A 20,621-nucleotide genomic window follows, 5' to 3' on the forward strand; every position below is an offset into this window, starting at 1 on the left:
CTACACAGAATTTAACAGGAAGTAAAACCGTCAGATGTATACGTGAATGGAAAGACTTCTCTTAATTTCCGAGTCTTTGTTAGTTGTGTTCAAAGCCACCAACACTTTCATTTCCGATATCATCTTCAATGTTCAAAGCCATAAATGTTGTTCTGACAAAATGGGCACTCTAAGTAATATTGATTTATTCACTCATTTATACACGTCTACTGCCGATTACTACAATAGAGTCACGTTACTTGAATTTAAAACTCATTATTATAGACACGTACTTTTGTTATAATCAAAATAAGATAAATTTTTTTTATCAATATTAGCATCCAATTTGTGCTCTGAGTGTCTGTAGATGTATATGTACGTGAATTTTTAAAGAACACGACAGCACGTGGATAAGCACGGCATTCTACGCTTGGATTGGAAAGAATTCCCAGAGGGAAAATCTCGCTGCTGCCAGAATTAAATAATTCGCGTTAAAACTTTGACTCCCATGAGATATAAAAAAGCTGGCTAAGAATAAAAATGAAACTTGCACTCACAGTTATGCATGTGTATATGTGTAAAAGAATGCTGCGATACTTACACTTTACATTTACCCTAGACTAATTGAACAAGGTAACAGGCCTATTAACTGAACATTCACTATTTCCCTTCATACAATAACTTTTCGCTGTGACAACAATTTTGCTGTAATATTTGACATTACCATGTATAATATACTTCAATTTCTGTATTAGAGTATTAAACTTGACATCTCAGTAGGTGTATGACCGCGTCAATGCTAGGCATGCATGCAATTTTTAATGCAAACATATTTTAAGTTATACATGGAATGTAAAAGAAAATAACTTATGTTATTGTGAGAAGTATATTTACTTATTGAAAAAAAATTTTTTTTTCATTTAGACAAAAACTACGTTAATAGACTACGTTTTAGTTAGCGCAGGTTCTGTTCGAGAAGAGTTTTCTGACTCATACTCAAGTCGGGCCTAAAGCAGTTTGAAACAAAAGTAAAATAATAACAAAAATGAACACATCAATTGTATTTCTCTTATCAAAGATCAGTTTGCTGAAGTTTCTTCATTTTTCAAACTTGAATGAAACAATCTTTAGTCACCATCTGATTTTCGTTTTGTTTGTTATCCAAAATACATGACATCTCACTCATTTGATAACAACTTGATAATGTGTATGTAATTGGAAGGCATTTAAATCAATAAGAATACTGGCATTTAAAAATATGGTCAATAAATATTTGAAGTCATAAAAAAAAAAATAATGAATAATTTAGTTTTGTATAAATATGAATTATCGCAATAGCTCATTATTAAACAAGTCACGTACAGTACTTTATGTTTAAAGTGGATATTTGCCTACTAATATTAGCATTACGATTTACGACGTCTACTTACTTCAATGTTATAAAATAAGCAAGCAAATTTGCATTGTAATAGACAACAGTGTCAAAAGAAAAATATTCATAAGTGTTCTAGGGAAAAATAATAATTTATATTTATGATTTGCATTTTTCTAAATTTTATGTAATTATTTGTTGATCGTATGTCAATTTTTCAAACTCTGTAAGCGTGTTTTTTATTGACAGTCAATGAATTCTTTATTATCATACGTCGAAGTTTCCCCGGTAAAGTAGTTTGTCAGATTGCCAGATACATTGACATTATCCTGTGCAATAATACTCACAAGTGATAAAATAGAATTTGCAAACTTTTTTATTATCGACAATAGTTCAAAGCACTGAATGTAAATTATGTGACTGCATCAGCTGATACGTTAAGAACGTGCCCTGATAACCACCTTACCTATAACTTACTGTCAATCTACGTCCGCAATTTGAAGCAAACTTGACGGAAAGAGTTGGCAAAGCGAGCGATTACCTATTAGTTACCTATAACTTACTCTGCAAATAGACGTCAAAACTTGCTGTACAAGTATTTCCTTCAAATTGTAACAAGTATTTCCTTCAAATTGTAGTCAAGTTGAAAGGAAATTTAACTACAAGTTTGATTGTTAACTTGTATTCAAGTTGCGGCCGTAGATTTCCGTCAATTTGCTTACAACTGTTGTTGAGAGAAGAATTACCGCCAACTTGATGTATAAATTAACCGTAACTGCTGGAAGTCAACACTTACTGAGAAAGCGCTGGCTATCAGGGTGCAGTTTAGTATTTTTAGTAGAAATCGTAAAGTTTACGTAAACTTTTTTTTTGAATCAAAATTATATACAATTTGATGAAAATCTACGGCCAGAATTTCAATATAAATTTACATCTAGCTTGAAATCAATCCTTTCACTATAACTCCACTGAAAAAACGTGCACGTTTAGTCTTGACGTCAAATTGCAGAGCAACTTACATTCAATTTGATTGAAATTCTTGCTTTTTCTCTAGACTTTAAGTTAGTTGCCGATTCTAGATGCAAATTGATGGCAAATTTGAGTTAACATAGGTAGGGTAAGGATGGTTACAGGGTGATTTGATACCACTGCCCTGATAGCCAGCGCTTTCTCAGTAAGTGTTGACTCCCAGCAGTTACGGTTAAGTTATACATCAAGTTGGCGGTAATTCTTCACTCAACAACAGTCGTAAGCAAATTGACGGAAATCTACGGCCGCAACTTGAATACAAGTTAACAATCAAACTTGTAGTTAAATTTCCTTTCAACTTTACTACAATTTGAAGGAAATACTTGTACAGCAAGTTTTGACGTCTATTTGCAGAGTAAGTTATAGGTAACTAATAGGTAATCGCTCGCTTTGCCAACTCTTTCCGTCAAGTTTGCTTCAAATTGCGGACGTAGATTGACAGTAAGTTATAGGTAAGGTGACTATCAGGGTGGTATCTTCGGAACATATTACCCACTATTAGTCTGTAGACTTTCTGTTCTATCAATCAAACTTCGGTAAAGTAGAAAAAACAGTACGTCAAACATTGATGTCGATTTACATACAGACCGATAAAAAATCTTATAAGATTTCTATATATAGTTTTCTGACTTTCGAATTAGAGTCGAATTAATGGATAAATTTTTAATGATAGATCGGGAAAATGTCGTGAAAGCTGCTGTACGGTCCTAAGATAAATTAAAAATGCTAGTTTCAATGTTTGGAGTCAACCAGAACTAGATAGTTTCCGAAGAATTGCAAAAATACGATTTTATTATAAAAGTTATTAAGAAAATCAAAAACTACAATTCAAGAAAGTAATAGTTTATTTTTTATTAAACATTATTCCTAAATTAAATAGTTTTTTTGCTCGACGGGCAGAAAGCGTCAACTTTCGGCCCGCTGCGCTAAATGAAGTTGCCACTTTCTGCCTTCGTCGAGCAAAAAAATAGCATACACTCCTCGGGAAGTAAATAAGAAAGCCTCAGATCACATGTTTGTTGACCTCGGCTTCGCCTCGGCCAACAATTACATGTGATCTGAGACATTTCTTACTTTACTTCCCTCGGTGTGTAATATACTATTCTTTTGTCATTCTTATTTATGCTTAGTAACAGAATTACAATGTCAGTGCAGTTGACGGTTATAATGACAATAATAAAGGTATAAAATAAACAAAAGATACTCTGATAGGATTGAAAATAAAGCTGCAACTTCATCTCGCGGGGAGAAAATCGTCATTTTCTGCCCTCCAGGAAGAATTGATTGATTCCTGCAACAGTCGTATTGGTCGGAATTGTCTAGTTTCGGTTGGCTCAACAGACATCGAAACTCGCATTTTTAATGCAGGTTATATGAAAAATTATATAGGTTGATGAATCGGTATCTGTAAAATCCCAAAATCTTACACAATGCCAGACAAATCGGTGCATGGCTTGGTATTTTGAATCCCATCTATATAACAGAGGGTTGAAAATGGTAATGCATAGGGGTGAGCAACGCTATAAGTTTGATTTGAGTTGAGACAGGGCTGAAGTTTGTTCTAAAGCTGCTATCGGTGAACCCCAATGTAAAAATGGAAAAAAGATCACTGTACCAAAATCTTTTCAAATAAGATAAAAAGTAAGCCGTATGAATGTAGACAAGCTGATCTATTTTCTTAAAATAGTAACAGCATAAATTTAAACTAATGTTTATGGAGAATTTTATTCCGTTCTTGTGTTATTAATTTTTAGTATTGTAGTAGCCGAAAATTGTATGTTCACGTAAACCTCAACTGAATTAAAAATATTTATAGTATAATCAACTACTGAAGTAATTGAACAATATAAATGGATCTAAAAATGTCAGTTTCAATCCATTTAATCTATGCCCATTCATTATTTATATTTGATTATTGCGATTACTCTATGATGTAGGGTATAAATAGGATGTGTAACTAGTATACGTAATTGCTAACTGGGAACGTTCTCTAAGTGGATTAACCAATGCAGAGCAGATGGGAAAGTAGTAAAAAGGTTGAATTGTCCAATTCAGTTGGATTCGAAATTAATCAAAAGTCTTTATCTAGTCTAATGATAATAGTTACTAATCGATTTTAGATTCAATGCCAAACTGAAAAATTTTGTGAAATCTTAAAGGCTAAAGAAAACGCATTGTCAAATTTCGACTAATTAATCCTTCCATAGTGAAATTTAAAGAAACAGTATTGCGTTACATTTTAGTTAGAATCTATTGACTTAAAAATTTGCCATAATTGTTATTTTAAAGAAATTCGTTGCAAAATAATTCTTCCACCAAATAGAATTTACTTGAACAAAGAAAAAAATTTTTTAAGAACTTTTTGCTCGATTGAAGTTGATGAAATTTTTTTATCTGTTCCATGTGCATGCCTCTATTTCAAATAGTGAAAACTTGAGGATCATATTTTCAATACTTTGATGCTAAGTTAACTTCAGAACTAAACATAAATTAAGTTTATAGGATCTTCACTTGAATACGGAATAAAATCATTAAGGTTATTACGTCAAAATAATTCAAGATAGACAGAAATTTTCTTTTAAAGTAGAAAACTCACTTTCATGCCGAATTTATAAAGAGGATCAAAGCTCAATCCACTAGCTTTAAATATTAAAAGTAAGAGCAGAAATGTAGATAAAGATATTTTTTTGATATACTTTAAATGTAACATATTAATCCATGTGAATTTTATTTTTATGTATTCCAAGTGAATTAGTAATTATAAGTTATTCATCATAAGATAAAAAAATGTGTCTGGAGATAATATTTTAAAGTAAATAATAACGACACTCAAGTATAATTTTCTTTTCCGAAGTGAATGCATCAGTATTCTTGAAAAATTCATCTTATGAAATCGAATCTCTTATAAGTAAATTGTAGTCATTATCTATGTTGGTACTCTAGTTGAATGCAGAAAAAGACGTGGGGTAATAGTAGTAAAAAGTAAAAAAATGAATGCACGAAGAAGGAAATTTTACTCGAGAACTGTGAATACTCTAGTTCTGAAATCTTCTCAAGTTCAACGTTGCGTGTAATTCCTGGAAAGAAGTGAGTGCATCATCGATTATTAAAAAATTTTCTGAAATATAATGGAAAGTTGGAGGATAACAATTTTGTTCTGCAGTTTAATATTGAAAATAGCAAAATTATTTATTCAATAACTTCAATTTTAGTAAAATTAAGCTTAAATAAGTTGAAAAAAGCTTTTTATGTAATACAGAGATATAATGTAATACATATTAAGCTGCTTAATTTTGTTTGTATTTTAAAATAATTCTCATTGTTTCATTTTTGTTTATGTTTACTGTAGTTCAAAGAAAATAATTTATTAATTCGTTACTATGCAACGTTATGATCTCTCATCGCATTATAATTTAGTATGCTATATTGAGAATAAATAATTTCATAAGTAAAGTTTCTCTTGAAAAGTTTTAAAAATCTTATGAATACTTAAGAATACACAGCAAAAAATTTTTCGTCAAATTTAATACAAAAAATTATGTTAACGACTTTTTTTACACAAACTTAGTGTTATTTCAACTCAATCCATGTGTATTGGTGAAGTCTTAATATTAAAATAAAGAAGAAATGTATGTGAAATCAATTTATTCATGATGTGGTTGGTCGAATATATTTTATAAATTTTAAATTCAGAAAGATTTTAATAAAATAGTTATCAGCTAGCACTTAATTTCCGGCTCTGTTACTGACCATCACATGTTTACAGTGATGTGTGGAGTTCGAATGTACGGAAAAGGTTTTCCGGCTCGCATCGTGTTACAAACCAAGAAGGATTATCGGAACTTTTGTTTGAAATCTATCGAAAGTTTATGCTCTAATAGTTTTAAATTACTGCAGGAAAAAGGAAATAGGTACAAATTAAATAGAACTAGCTTTTTTCGTTAAAAAACTTTACTCAAATTTAAATTCAAAGAACAAGTTGATCGCTCTACGAGATATTTTTAAATTTTAATCACCAAATAATGTTACATATTTGCACTCTGACGATATTTTAAGTCTCATAAATAAAGCTTTTATGTTCACAAATATAATTTCAGCTCACTATAACTATGATGTGTAAAGAGTCACTTCTTCTTATAAACTAAAATCAAACGAGTTCATTAAAGACTGTTTGATTTTTGTTATTCTTATTTGCATCGGATAACATTATTATAATGAAAATATTTGCTTTTGTGGTCGTTATTTACTTTGGACCTATAATTGAAATAAAAAAAAATCTAGTATACCCAATACAGTTAGAGTAAAAGATAAAACAAGAAAGCAACGATGATATCAAATAATCAATAGGAAAAGCTCCGATTGAAAACCTTTATAAGCACACTCCGCTTTGAATTGACGATATATTTTTACGGTAAGTAGTTTGTACACTTTACGTTATACCGTGTATTTAATCATCAAATTGTTTGGTTCTAGTTCTAACATGAAAAGTTACACTTTTTGATCATCGTGAACTGACAGACACGCGAACATTAAATTACCCAAGCACAATACCGAACTTGGATCTTTTTTTAACAAACTTATTATCTCATGCCAGTTACCATAATTATTTAGTTCCAAATCACGCAAACAAAATACAAATTATAGATACATGATTTTTTAACTTAACTAGCCACCTATCGATTTATAATTACATCCACTTTTATAATTTAGATGAAAAATATGAAAATATATCATGTAAGCAAACTATTCGTAACGTGATTGGGCAAATATATCAAAGCATAAAAATATATGCAAATCCTAAATTCATGCGCGCGCTTGCGCGCGCAAATTTAAATTCTAGTGCATGTAATTAATCTTTATAAAGATTAATTTGCTAGTTTCGGCACTTTTAAGCTTTATAAACTTTAATCTATCTATTTCATAGTATTTAAATTTTCAAAATTATTTGAATATTTGATTCGAATTTTAAATTGTCATTCGCCTGAAATATTTAAAGTTTTTAATACTTGCACACTCCACATAATGTTTAGAGTATAATATATGTAAATAGTAATTTACTGAGCATTTAAATTTATCTTACTTTAATAATAAAGGCATAGACTATCATCATCAAATTTATAAGGACCTCAGTGGTGACACTTTATCTTACGTAAGTAATTTAATAAATAAAACTTTAATTAATTACTCAAAGTTTGTAACTTTTAATGCGTTTATTTCATAGCTACATTTCCAAAGATGAAGACAGCTATATTTCCTTCATTACTTTGACGAATTTAAATAAAATCTATGAATCATATTTAAGGTCGTAAAATTTTTGAAAGTATTCAGTTTTGACTACTATTAGATTAAAGATTTTAATTGATGCTTTAAATTATTACAAAAATTTCATGATCATTATTTCAATAAATTTTACATAAAAATTCTGAAAATATTAGGAAAAATAGTAATCTAATATGATTGTTAAAATTACTAATTAATTTTCAGCGATTGAAGGAAAGTTGAAATAATGACATTTGAAGCATTAATTTTTTAACGAACAATATCTGTTATAACATATTATCATGATTTATAGATTAATAAAATTATTTCGTAATAAAGCACAACAAATAAATTAATTAAGCATGCACCTATAGCATGAACTTCAGTTGTTTAATTAAGAAAAAAAAATAACGAATGAAAGGCTCTAATTAATGTAGTGGATTTTTTTTATGACATAGTTGTTGAAAATAATATGCCCTTTTGTATTTTCAATGAGAGGATTTCCGCTTGAAAATTTTACATGCCTTTACCCTCGAACACTGTACTGTTTAAATTCATGCCCACCTCTCATTATTCAGCGATAAATTCCGCCATTATTTTAATGCCCACATTTCAGAGGCTTGGCTCACCGCTGAAACAAAAGAAAGATTACTGCCACTCAATTAAAACTAAAAAAAAAATCAACACCAAATACTGCACCATATTAATCCAATAGCAGTCAAATTGCATGCTCTGCATGTCTCTTATCGACCCGAAGAATTAAATTAATCAAAGGATATTTTATTTTTTTATTTTTAATCATTTCAAAATCAATAGGATATTTTTATTCCAATATTGCATGTATACCTTTCGAAAATCTTTCGTAAGCAGAATCTCAAAGAATCATTTATTTTTATTTTATAAAAATCTCAACACAAATCGATATTTATTTTTATTTTTATTTTGTCATAAACTATTCTATAAATCATACTTTTTCCGTTTTGAAATAATTTTTTTCCTTTTCCTCTATTATTTTCGTTCTTTAGCAGAACGTATAAATAATGCTCAGAAAAAACAATAAAATAACAAATAACTAACACGATACTGCATCCGCAGTGTATTTCTGTGTAACCGCAACGTCACTTGGTATCAGACTATAATGCATATAAAATAATGATACAGAGAGAAATTCATCTCTCATGCATGTGCGTCATGTACTGACGAATTGTTTTTCCGGAAATATCTTTATTTATACATGCACATATGGATACACATAAAAATACAGATTATCAATGAAATAATAATAAGAATGAAAATTGTAATGCGCGCTTTTTTATAAATATGTATTCTTAAATGATAACAAGAAAAAGTGACAAAAGAAATCTGCACATCGGGCAAGTATTTCCTTGAATTTACTTGGTAAGTTGCATTTTCTTTTTTTACATTATTTATATACACGTATAGTTATACATGAGTAGAGCTTTCGTATCTAGTCAGATTACGACTAGTGTATAACGAGAGAGCGCGCTAACCTCGTTTCGACATAAAGCACGCCTCGAACGTCGGAAAATATGGCTTCGGGTAGAGCGTAAATCCTACTGGGAGGATACGAAAGTGCAGCAACGAGTTACGTGTACGAATGTACGTAGGTGTATGAATGCGTATATGTATATATATATGTACCAGAGTCGACATATATAAAAATAACTAGAGAAGTAAGTGTGCACTAGTGAAAAAAAGCATTCGAATAGATTTAATATTAAATTTTAGATAATACTGCTTCGAAGTTCTCGAAATATAAAAGCTTTAACGCATTTATTGTCCATATTTTGTAAGAATTATTTAGAAGAAGCTTTCTGGAAAAAATGAGGATTAATGTTGTTAAAAGGTTGTTATTAATAAAAGGTTATCGTTATTAATAATGATTGCTTACCTGAAATTGGTGGATTATCACATTAATAATAAACTACTAAAAGAAGATAAGGATGCTTAAGTAATAGATTGATAAATTTCATGTTTTATTTTTTTCATTTTCACTTGAAATGATTTTTTTTTTTTATAACATTTTACATCAATATGTTCTTTATTTATATTAAATGAAATCGCAATTGATAATTTAAAAAAAAAAAATATTTTATTAAAAACTATTACTTAATATTATATCATTAGTACTGCATGTTTTGACATAATTCTTGTGCTTTTAAATTAAATAAACAGTAATTAAACATTTTGAACTGTTTCTCTTTCAAATCCAACTTCTACCGCTGATATGACAAAAAATTTTGTTCGATACTTTATGCTCAAAGGTAGGAACCCTGACAGACTTAAAGTGAAGGCACATGTTTGAGGTAATGGATACATTCTCATCAAGACCTCGTACTATATCCGGACTCGCTTCGCTCGGCCGGATATCTAACTCGGTTAAGAATGCGCCCATAGCCGCAAACTCGTGACGCTACTTCAAGTTGTCAGAATCTCTACCTTTGTGCATATCTATCGAAAATAACTAATTCCACTCTATCCTTGATGTAAAATATGGGAAAAAAAAAATTTGAAATAATAAAAAAATCGAAAAAATAGTTATTGAGCAAACGCTAAATTTTTCGAAATTGATAAAAAATATTTAATTCATGATATTACAAAATTTTTTTGTAAAATCGTTGTACTTTCAATGAGCAACACGAAAAAAAAAAATATTTTAAATTGTAAAACTTGTTTTTTTTTCTTTAGTCAAAAATACTTTCAAAACTTAAAACGTTTTTTTATCTTTCTGTTATTTTTTAAGATAGTGCAATTTCATTAATGTTGATTTTGATGGATTTATTTCAATAACAGTTATTTCAATTGATCTACTGTTATTGCATCGCATTTTTTCTCGTGACATAAAAATAAAAAAAAAAGTATCAAAACTAAAAATCTCAATAATGTTTGCTATCGCTAATTGATTTTATTGATTTCGGAAAGGTAAAAATAATAAAAAAATTGAAAATATTTTATCTTTAAATTTACTCTATGAAATATTTTCATTTGTTGGGTTTTAATGATAGTTCAGTAGTACTTTACCACTTTTATTTGTGTATTAAGACTGATTTAAAAAATTCATATTCTCAGTAGCAATATATTTCTTTTACATCAATACATTCTCTTATTAATATGAAAAGGATATTATTGAGTATTGGAATAAAATTTTAAATAACGTTAAATATGTAACACAAATGTATTTTTATTTATATACAATATTTACAAATGTATTTTCTATTATTATTTAAATTATTAATAAATATAATCAAAGTCTTACAAAATGTTCAATTCTCATTTTTAAAAATAACAATTTTAGTTAAATGGCCTTTTAATTTCTTTGTTCAGTTTATATTCGATGTGTTGGCAGTAACTCAATTCATAGTTTCGATTGATACTCTGTACTCATTTATGTAAAGCACATTTCGAGTTACTCTGTCAGAAATCGGGAGTGAATTTTCATTTCCTTCATGCTACTTATAGAACAAAAAAAAACGTTTATACAATTTTCTTAACATTGGAATTAATTTATTTCACCAAATTAAGGATAAAAGTTATATTAATTTATAAAACATTCAAATTTGTAGTTGTTAATCCTTACACGAATAACATTTATTTTTTTATTTTATAAAAAAAAAAATGGAGAATTTAATTCGCGATTTTTTTTTTATGAATAACATAATCAAAATTTTTCTAGCAGTAAGTTTCGCTCTGGTATTAAATCAATTACAAATCATCTATTCTAAAAATTTTTTACAAAGCAACATAATCGTATTTTATTAATTATACGTGTGTGTTGAAGTACATTTTTAGCCTGTTGGAAACATAATAATTATTTACCATAGTACAAAATGTTTTTTGGTTTCAAATGCAAATACATAGAGGATACAATTTTTTTCATTCAAACTTGAATCAATATAGATAAAATTGCTAAAATTCTTTTCGATTTATGATGTCAAAAAATTTTTATAGAAAATTAGTTGTATAACTACGATGAAACTATCCAGTAAAAAATATTGCATCGCTGCATTAAAAATGTTTGTGTTAAATATTAAACACTTTTAGGTGTGAATTTAACATTTTTTTATGTTAATTCTCTTAAATCAACATCAAAAAGTATATAATATTTAACACAAATTTTTTAGCATGTATCGTGAGGAAATGATTCGTAAGTTTGTGATTACTTGATCAACTTTTTTTTTAAAGAAAATATTTACAAAAAAAAAATCGCCATAATTTTTAATGTCACCCTTTATTTTGAATTATTGTTGAAAACTGATAAAAAATTTTCTTTTGCAATAACAAGCAAAAAATAACTTAAATCTCTTGGGTTCAGTTTAAATGATTAAAAATAAAATCGAAGCTCTAGAACGGTTTATAGTTCTCGGCCTCGCTCACCTTCTTTTATTCTATAGATATACGATTTATTGTAACGCAATTTAGGTGAGTATTAAATATATGTAATCTCGTTGAGCATTCGAAGTATTTTTTGCGAACCCCCGCAGACCGTATTCTCTCGTAGGATGAATTTAAAAAGCCATTTAAATAAATTGAAATTAGTAAACCTGATCTTAAAAAATATGTGTTCGATACCTCGAAGGTATATTTGGCATTGAGGTGTTTTTTTTTAATAGCTGGGTATATTTTATGTTACAAATGAAATGCAGCCTTATTCGAGCAATGATTATGTTAAAAAAAAAAAAAGTAGTAATGATGATAATAACATGTTAGATGATATTTATATATTTATAGTAGTTATGATCCATTTTAAATTTTCAATGATTTTTCATTTTGATCTATAATCCATTGCTCGAGTTTTTACCGTGTAGATTTGTATATATGTATTTATATTTTCATATTTATGACTTTTTTTTTTATTATTTAGAAATGAATTTTAAAACGAGTTCAGATACAGCTTTCCTGAAGTGCTGATGTTCTCACAATTGTTTCAGAATAACGATTTGGTCTTTGTAAGCTGTAAAAATTCTGAAAAAAGGTTAAAAGTTATCATTTTTGTTCTTTATTATTATGGCTTTAACTTGGTTGTTTGTATTTAGTGCAACTGTCATTTTTTTTGATGATTAAAGATTATTTTAACTTTTATTACATTTTTTTCAGTAGCTAAAGTTAATGTTGAATTGAGATACTTACATTAGTCGAAACTCGAGGATAATCCGGATTTTCAAGAAAGTCATGAAGCATTTCTCGACCCTCCAGGTGGCATGGTCTGCGCGGCAGAGAACCGTAAACTGAAAGTTTTTTATCTGCAAAAAAGAAATACAGAAATAATAATAAAAAAATTATGTGACATCAAGTGATAACTAGTTTTTCATGAGTTTTCATGTAAGAGAAAATGTAAATTTAGGAAGTGTTTTTCGTAGGTAATAATATTGATAACTATGGGCGACTTTTTACAACACAATAAAATTTTCTTGTTCATAAAATACTTGATCTATAAAATATTGTGAATAAAATAGCAATTTATAATAATAGAAACTGTTGAAAAGTACAAAAATAGCTGATAAAAAAAATTGTAAGTAGTTGTTAATTTTTTTTATTAGCTATGAAATTTTTCGGAGTTGATAAAAAATTAAGTGAATATATCGATCGTTATTAGATAAATATCTCAGTCTATTTTTTTTGTCACTCAAGCATACAGAGAATAGCTCTTGTATTATATTTAGTGTCGTCAAAACAAGCAACTGTTATGTCACTATGAGAACCTGGCATAGTTAACTAAATCCATCGCCTAAAATAATGATACAGATCGTCATTTTGATGATCTGCTCTATAGCTGAATTGGCTATGCCGCGCATCTCTTAAAGAAATGATCATGGATTGTTTATTACAGCTGAAATATCTTTCATTTTGACTACAGATAAAAAAACCATGAAATTCGACAAAAAAGTGTTTTTTTATATATTTTCATGAATATATTTTAAAATTTTAATGATAGGGTACTAAAGTTTTGCAACTGAATTAATTTTTCACTCGACAAGTGAAATTAAAACTAATACATATAATTATTATTATAATTCTTAAGACTAATAGTCGTTTTATTTTAAGTAATCTAACTAATTCATTAGCAATACGGTGTTTAGTTAGGGTATTCTGTTTTAAACTCACTACTTTTGTGATTTTTGGATCGGCACAGAAATTGGCTGATGTTCATCGTGAAGTAATTCCAAATACTGTTGTTAATGATACTGTTATAGATTATTGTAAATCAGTTAAATATCTAGGAATTATACTTGAAGACACTTTAACGTGGTCTTTACAAATTATTGATATCTGTAAGCGTAGCATGCGAGTACTTGCTCAATTAAAAATGAATGGAGATGTTTTTTCGTTGCCGATTAGAAAAAGACTAGTTACTACTCTTATTTTCCCAATTTTCGATTACTGTGCAGCTGTTTATACTGATATTACCGGTCAGCAACAGATCAGACTTCAGAGAAAATTAAATGCTTGTGTACGGTATATTGTTAAAATATCTAAGTATGAACATGTCACTCAGTATTATGCCGACCTCCGTTGGCTGACAATTGGTTCCAGACGTAAATTTTTCTTATCATGTCTTATTTATAAAGCATTGTATCTTAATCAAAAGCCTCTAATTAACATTGACATTCGTCAGGACTACCTTGAGTTGCCTCTTTATCACTTTGCAAAATATGAAAAATCATTCTTGATATCTGCGATTAAAACTTGGAATCAATTGCCAGCTTGCTGTACAAGGTTGTCAACGTTTACAGAATTTCGAACTGCCTGTAATCAATACTTTTTAGAAAATAATAGATTATAATATTAAAACATTGCTATTGTGTGCGTTTTGGTGATGATTGAGTGATGCGATATATTATATTATGTTATACATATTATATTGTATTTTATGCGATATAACTGCTTTATATATTATATAATTATATATAAATTTTTGTATCAATTATGGATGGCCGCAAGGGGTTTCGACTCCATGGCCAATTAAATAAATAATAATAATAATAATAATAATAATACTTTCTACTTTAATAGAGCTTCAACACCGTAATAGTACTTAACTTTGATGTATTCAATCGGTAGCTACTAATACGGGATATTTACTTGTTTCTATGCATTGATTTACATAGTTCATAGTTAGTAAAACAAAGACTAAATAACCAACATCAAACATTTAAAGTTCGCTATTAATTCTATGAATTCTAGTTAATCCTTTGCTAAACCTGAATGCTTTTGTATATTTGGGATTAAATAGAGGTGTTAAAAAATTCAACTAAAATTTTTATGAAATACTGAGAATAAGGTAAATAAAAATTGAACATTATGGTTAAAAATAATCCATCAGATCGTAATATAAGTTGATCAACTCAAGAGAAGTTAGCTAGTATTTAATTACAGGATGAATTGAAAGAGCATGTTAATTCAACACCGAATGAATGCAACATGCATGCAAACACCTTTGATGTGAGGAACCACATTCAAATTTGAGAGCATTGCCGGTAAAAGACGGATATGAGAGAATTTCCTATTTAATAAAACGCCTTTGTAGACAGCATTATTCATGATGAGTTAAAATTAATTTAATTAACTAGTGAATTAATTTGGTATATGATTGTGATGTAAGTAAGCTTAAAGGTACAAAAAATGAATTGTGAACTACACAGAGAAAATTAATTGATTGTAACTATTATCGCTCTTCAAGTAACTATTACTATGATTTGATATGATTTTAGTCAATTAATTCCAAAGCTAGTAACTATTATGAAAGAAGGATAACAATTATAATCATTTAAATTTCTCTGTGTATATTTCATGCTAACATCTTATTCTTTCAGTATTTTGAAAAACTACCCGAGTCAAAATCTCCAACGTTTTTCCAACGCTTCCAACGTCTCAAACGTTGGAATCGCGTTTGAGACGTTGGAAACGTTGGAAATTTCGACTCGGGATATCCATATACATTACAATAGAGATAATTAAATGTACCGTGAAATTTTTTAGAATTTATGTAATGAGTAATGAGGTAAAAAGGTTACCGAGTATATATAATTCTTTTATGGTATAATATTTATAAAATTTCATATACATTTAAGCCAGTTGAAAATGACACCTAAAAATAAAATTATTCCCTAATTGTAACAAAACAACTTTTTTTAAGGATTAAGGGAGGAAGTCGATGTAAAATCCTCAAAATCAGTTATTTTTTAAAAATATTTTTAAAAATGATAAAATAATTTTGTTGTTTTTAAACTTCAACACAACTTTATTGAACCTTTCTAGAGTGCAAAAGTAATTTTTTTTTTCTTTTCAAAATGGATAATGTTTTGTCCGCTGCCTCCGATGCGAGGTCTCAAACTGCTCCATTTATCATTCATCGACCATTAATTTAAATTAAAAAAAAGTCAGAAATTGGGACTATTTGTTTGACATTTTTAACCCAAAAATAGTATTTTATCAACGCAAAATTCGTTCAAAATTTAAATCAAACGAAAGGGAAAACTGAACATAACGAGCCTCTAGAGAGAAATGTGTCACCATTTAAAAAAGTTTGTTTTTTCTAGGTTCAATTATCATGAAAAAGTAAGGATGAAATCACTCTAACTCAAGAAAGTGTTTGTTTAAAAACTTTTCTAATATGACAAGGTTTTATAAGTTTAATGCATTTTAGTCTTTCTTTAAATATAAATTTATGATTCATCCATTAAAAATATCTCCCTTAAGAATGGACGATAACACAATTACTCAAATACAGAGCATATTTCTTAGGACAACCAATGAAAATGAAACCAGTAAAGTAATTTAAATAAATCTGTTGTGACTCAATTGATTTAATATAACAATCATACTTATTCTGTATCTTTTGGATAAAGTGGAAATCTTTTGACGGAATTCAACCGCTAAGTACTTCAAGAATAGGTGTGAGAAAGTTTTAAGTTGTTAAAAGTAATACGAAAGATAAAAGTAAGAAAGTGAATGAGTAATGAATGTATTTCTCAAGTGACTGTTGAGAGTAACGAGTCTCAGCTAATCTCGCGAAGAAGTAGACTTCAGACTCGTAAGGGGTAGCAGCAGGATGACTTGTGATGTTATATAACTTTCTGTTAGAGCAACTACTAAGGTTATCTCTGAAACAACGTATATATAGATGATAGCTCCCCTCGATAGGCAAACACTTAGTATATAAGCATTTAGTTTTGTTTTGCTCACTTTGCTCCCTTTACTCTTTACACACAAATTTATAATATTGAATTGAAATTCAATCGTAACTTGATTCGTCATTCTCGAAATAACTTTTATTATTGGATATTCAGAGAGGAAAACTTTAGATAAAATTTTATTTTGAGATCGGTAACGCTTAAGTCTTCCGACAACTTCTTTTTATAGACTTACTTCCAAACTGTACAGCAAACATTTTAAATTTCTTTTCATTTTTTGTAGAAATATTATCTTCTAATAATATCAATTTTTCATCTAAACTACTTTTTTTTGTTATTTTGTATACTCCACTTGAAAGACTGAAAATTTTGACTGTTGACGGAATTGGTTTGAGTTAAATTTTAAAAATTATGTTTTGTAAAGATTTGAACGAGTTCTTATGAACGAAATCAATTGTAATAACCTGATAACATTTTTTATTGCTTTCAATATGTAAATACGTGGCTATGCGTTTCAAAAATTTTCAATTCCTCAATTACCATGAGAAAACAATGATATTTAGTCAAAGAATGTCAGAGTAACTAAAAAAAATTAAAATTAAAGGCTATATAAGTGACAAAAAGTAATTAGTTATTTCTATAAACTGAACAAAATTTTATTGGTTGAAGCTAATACTACCTTTACTAGCTAATTTTTTTCTATATAATTTTGACAAAATTTTACGCATCAAAAAAGAAGTTTATTTTGTAAGAGTTCTATGTTAAGAGTATGTAATGATAGGATATGCAAGACATAAGGTACAATAAAATTACAAAATTACCTGACAAATGATTACTTAAAACAGTAGTAGGTATGATGTCAGGATTGCCATCATCTTCTTCACCCTTTCCAGTGAATGAAGAAATAGTCGGTTGTTGAGATTGTTTTGGCTTAGTCGGCGTCGCGGCATGTCTTCTCCACAATGCCATCAGTACACCCATGACAATGAGTCCCAATCCCGTCGCCGTTCCACCCAAGCCAATTAAAATAGGCGACATGTCTACTGACGACGTTGAATCACCTTAAAAAATAAACAATTAAATTGACAGGCGTACAATATGAACTTATTTAAAAAAAAAAAAAAATTTCCAATTTAAAATTGACACGTAACATAGAAGATATCATTTTTGATTAATTTAACAATATTTTTGTACCAATTATTATGGTAATTAATCAGCATAAAGTATGACCACAGTATAATAAAATTGAATCAAGCAATTAAATTATTTACATAAATGTCTATTAAAACAGTTAAATTAGCATTTTACTCAATTAATTAATATATCATAAGAAGAAATAAACAAATATATATATATATATATATATATATATATATATATATATATATATATAAACTTGTTGTTCGAAATATATGGTTGTATCTGTAGCATGCTGGCTAATGCTGAGAAGAAACATTTCCGGTTATTTGGACGTACATACACTAGATGCTTCCGTATTGCAGAAAGGCACTTTGCATGAGGGGTGGTGTTTTACTCAGAGCAAGAAGAGAGAAAACGGAATGCATAATAATAGCTCATAAATTTGGCGTGGTTCGTTTTCTAGTCTGTGGTGCAGTAGCAGTGGGCTGGCCACCGGCTGAACTGCAGACTATGTTACAATCTCAAAATTGGTTTCTATATCTATATATCTATCTCTATCTCTACCTTTATCTATACACCACGTGATATTGGTATATGTATAATATACATACATATATTTACATAAAACTTAACATGTTTATTTTATATATTAATTGTTTTCTCTCTCTCTTTCCCTCTTCCTCTCAGGTAGATAATAACATCGTCCCAACGATCACTGTATCAACAGAGATGCCCCGATTTCCGGTTTAAGTCTTCGAGTGTCTCTTAGTACCCACACCTTAATTTGCATCTTTATTATAATTTTATTTATATATTTAGGAGGAGAAATGGAGTAGCTAAGCGAAAAATATAACAAATTAAAAGTTGTCACTGACGATAACTTTTTTTTATGCGTTCGAAATGAGCTGCTCTAGAAATAGGAAAACTTTTTTTATAAAATCAATGAAAATAAAATGTATGTCAATGTCAAAAGTTTCAAATTATATTTTTTAGATAACAATTTTTTTGTTAGTATAGTTTCAAATTGTATTTGAATTTTTTTTGGAAAGTAAAAAGTTAAAAAAATTTGAAAAATTCAAAAGTGCACGCCTTATAATCTTATTTTTCTCAATAACATTGATTAAAATAAAATGTAAAAAGCAAAATAATAAAAAACAGAAAACTCTGCTATGATTTAGTGACGCCATAATTCTAAAGTGAAAAAAAAAATATTATAATAAAATGTTATTCGAGTTGAAATTAGTTGAATAAATTAATTCTAGTATTTTGAGTGAATAGTGGAGTGGATTATAAACTGTTTTGATAAATTGTTTTACAACTTCGCTTCAAAATTTAATAACCAGGCCTGATGCATCTATTCACGGAGTACATTTCCATCTAAATCATTTAGGTACGTTACTTTAACAGCATATGCTTCTTAATATCAATATAAACAATAAATAGCTATTCCTTCTCATTACCACAGTTTGTATGTTTTATTACTACAGTTTTCATTGAAACACATTGTGACCTACCACATGAACGCTATACGTGTAGCTATTTTATCGAGTGATTCGTGGTTTCATCGCGGTCTATCGTACTGTTACCAGAATCCCCCGGATATAGCAATAATACTATTAACGTTGGACGCTGATGGTAGAACATTGCGTTCAAACGCGTTGGTACTATTACTAGCCGTCGTTCCTCGTAAACTCATTCTTGTTAAGCTGAACGTCACTCACTTATTATTATGCATTAAGCACATTAATCGATGGATGTAATTAGTAATGAGTAATGAAAATTTTATTGATACTTGTTACGTTCTCGTAAATTTTAAATTTATTTAAAGTTTTATAAATCTATTTTAAAAATTATTAAATAATTATTTAAATTATTTAATTATTATCCGAGGTATTTCGTAACGGAAATACCTCGAGATAACAGATTTCTAGAACGTCAATGCAGCCTAGTAGACTAAACAGTCTACATTGTGGGTTTTGGACTGCGTTGATGTTCACATAGGGTAACCTGAGATGCAACGTCGCTAAAAATTCTTATAAAACTTATTGTAATTATTATAACAGATACATTCTGTCTTCAGACTTCATCTGGAGCAGTCAGTCCGAGGACTTAGCAGAGGAGAAATCTCTGTTGGTCCGAGGCTGAACCTGCCAATTCCTTGATAATAAATTTTGTTAATTGTTAAACAATTATGGAAATTTATTAGAACCCCAACCCAGGGTTGAGAGCGCTTATCAGCGTTCCACCCTGGTTCCTTTACCTAGAACGCTAGCCAGCATTCGGGTATTCTATCCAAAATATCCTAACTTTTACCCCCAGGGTGAGAGCGCTTATTAGCTGTTCTCACCCTGGTAAAATCGCCCAGAGCGCTAGCCAGCGTTCAGGCACTCTACTCATTACTTACCTGTAGGCAGGTAAAACAAAATTAAAATATTAAAATATATATTTTATAAATAACTTAAAAATATGAATCATTAAAATATATATAAAAAGTACTTCGCGGAGGAATCAGTGGCATGACCCACCTGGAGTCTATCGACTTCCTAACGAGGTCAAAATCTGGACATTTAAATAAATTAATTAAATTTAAAAATTAATTACACCCAAAATTTGGGAACGTAACATACTATAACAGTATAATGTATAATACGAATTACGAATTTAAAAGTCAAACATTAATATTTAGATTC

General features: G+C 28.9%; 1 protein-coding gene across 2 annotated transcripts in view; it reads right to left on the reverse strand.

Annotated features, from left to right (window-relative positions):
• Positions 1-10,865: 10,865 nt before the first annotated feature.
• Positions 10,866-20,621, reverse strand: part of LOC141530884 (cell surface glycoprotein MUC18) — a 124,020-nt gene continuing 114,264 nt past the window's right edge. For both annotated transcript variants that reach the window (XM_074248264.1, XM_074248265.1), the window contains 3 exons: positions 17,613-17,852; positions 12,788-12,900; positions 10,866-12,622 (listed from right to left, as the gene is read on the reverse strand). In XM_074248264.1, coding sequence (XP_074104365.1) covers positions 12,542-12,622; positions 12,788-12,900; positions 17,613-17,852 — 434 coding nt within the window. In that variant the 3' untranslated portion in view covers positions 10,866-12,541. The remainder of the gene's footprint in view (positions 12,623-12,787; positions 12,901-17,612; positions 17,853-20,621) is intronic.

The sequence above is a fragment of the Cotesia typhae genome, unplaced genomic scaffold (assembly GCF_013202065.1).
Source record: "Cotesia typhae breed Kobodo isofemale line unplaced genomic scaffold, CoteBio_Ctyphae contig_5, whole genome shotgun sequence".
NCBI lineage: Eukaryota > Metazoa > Arthropoda > Insecta > Hymenoptera > Braconidae > Cotesia > Cotesia typhae.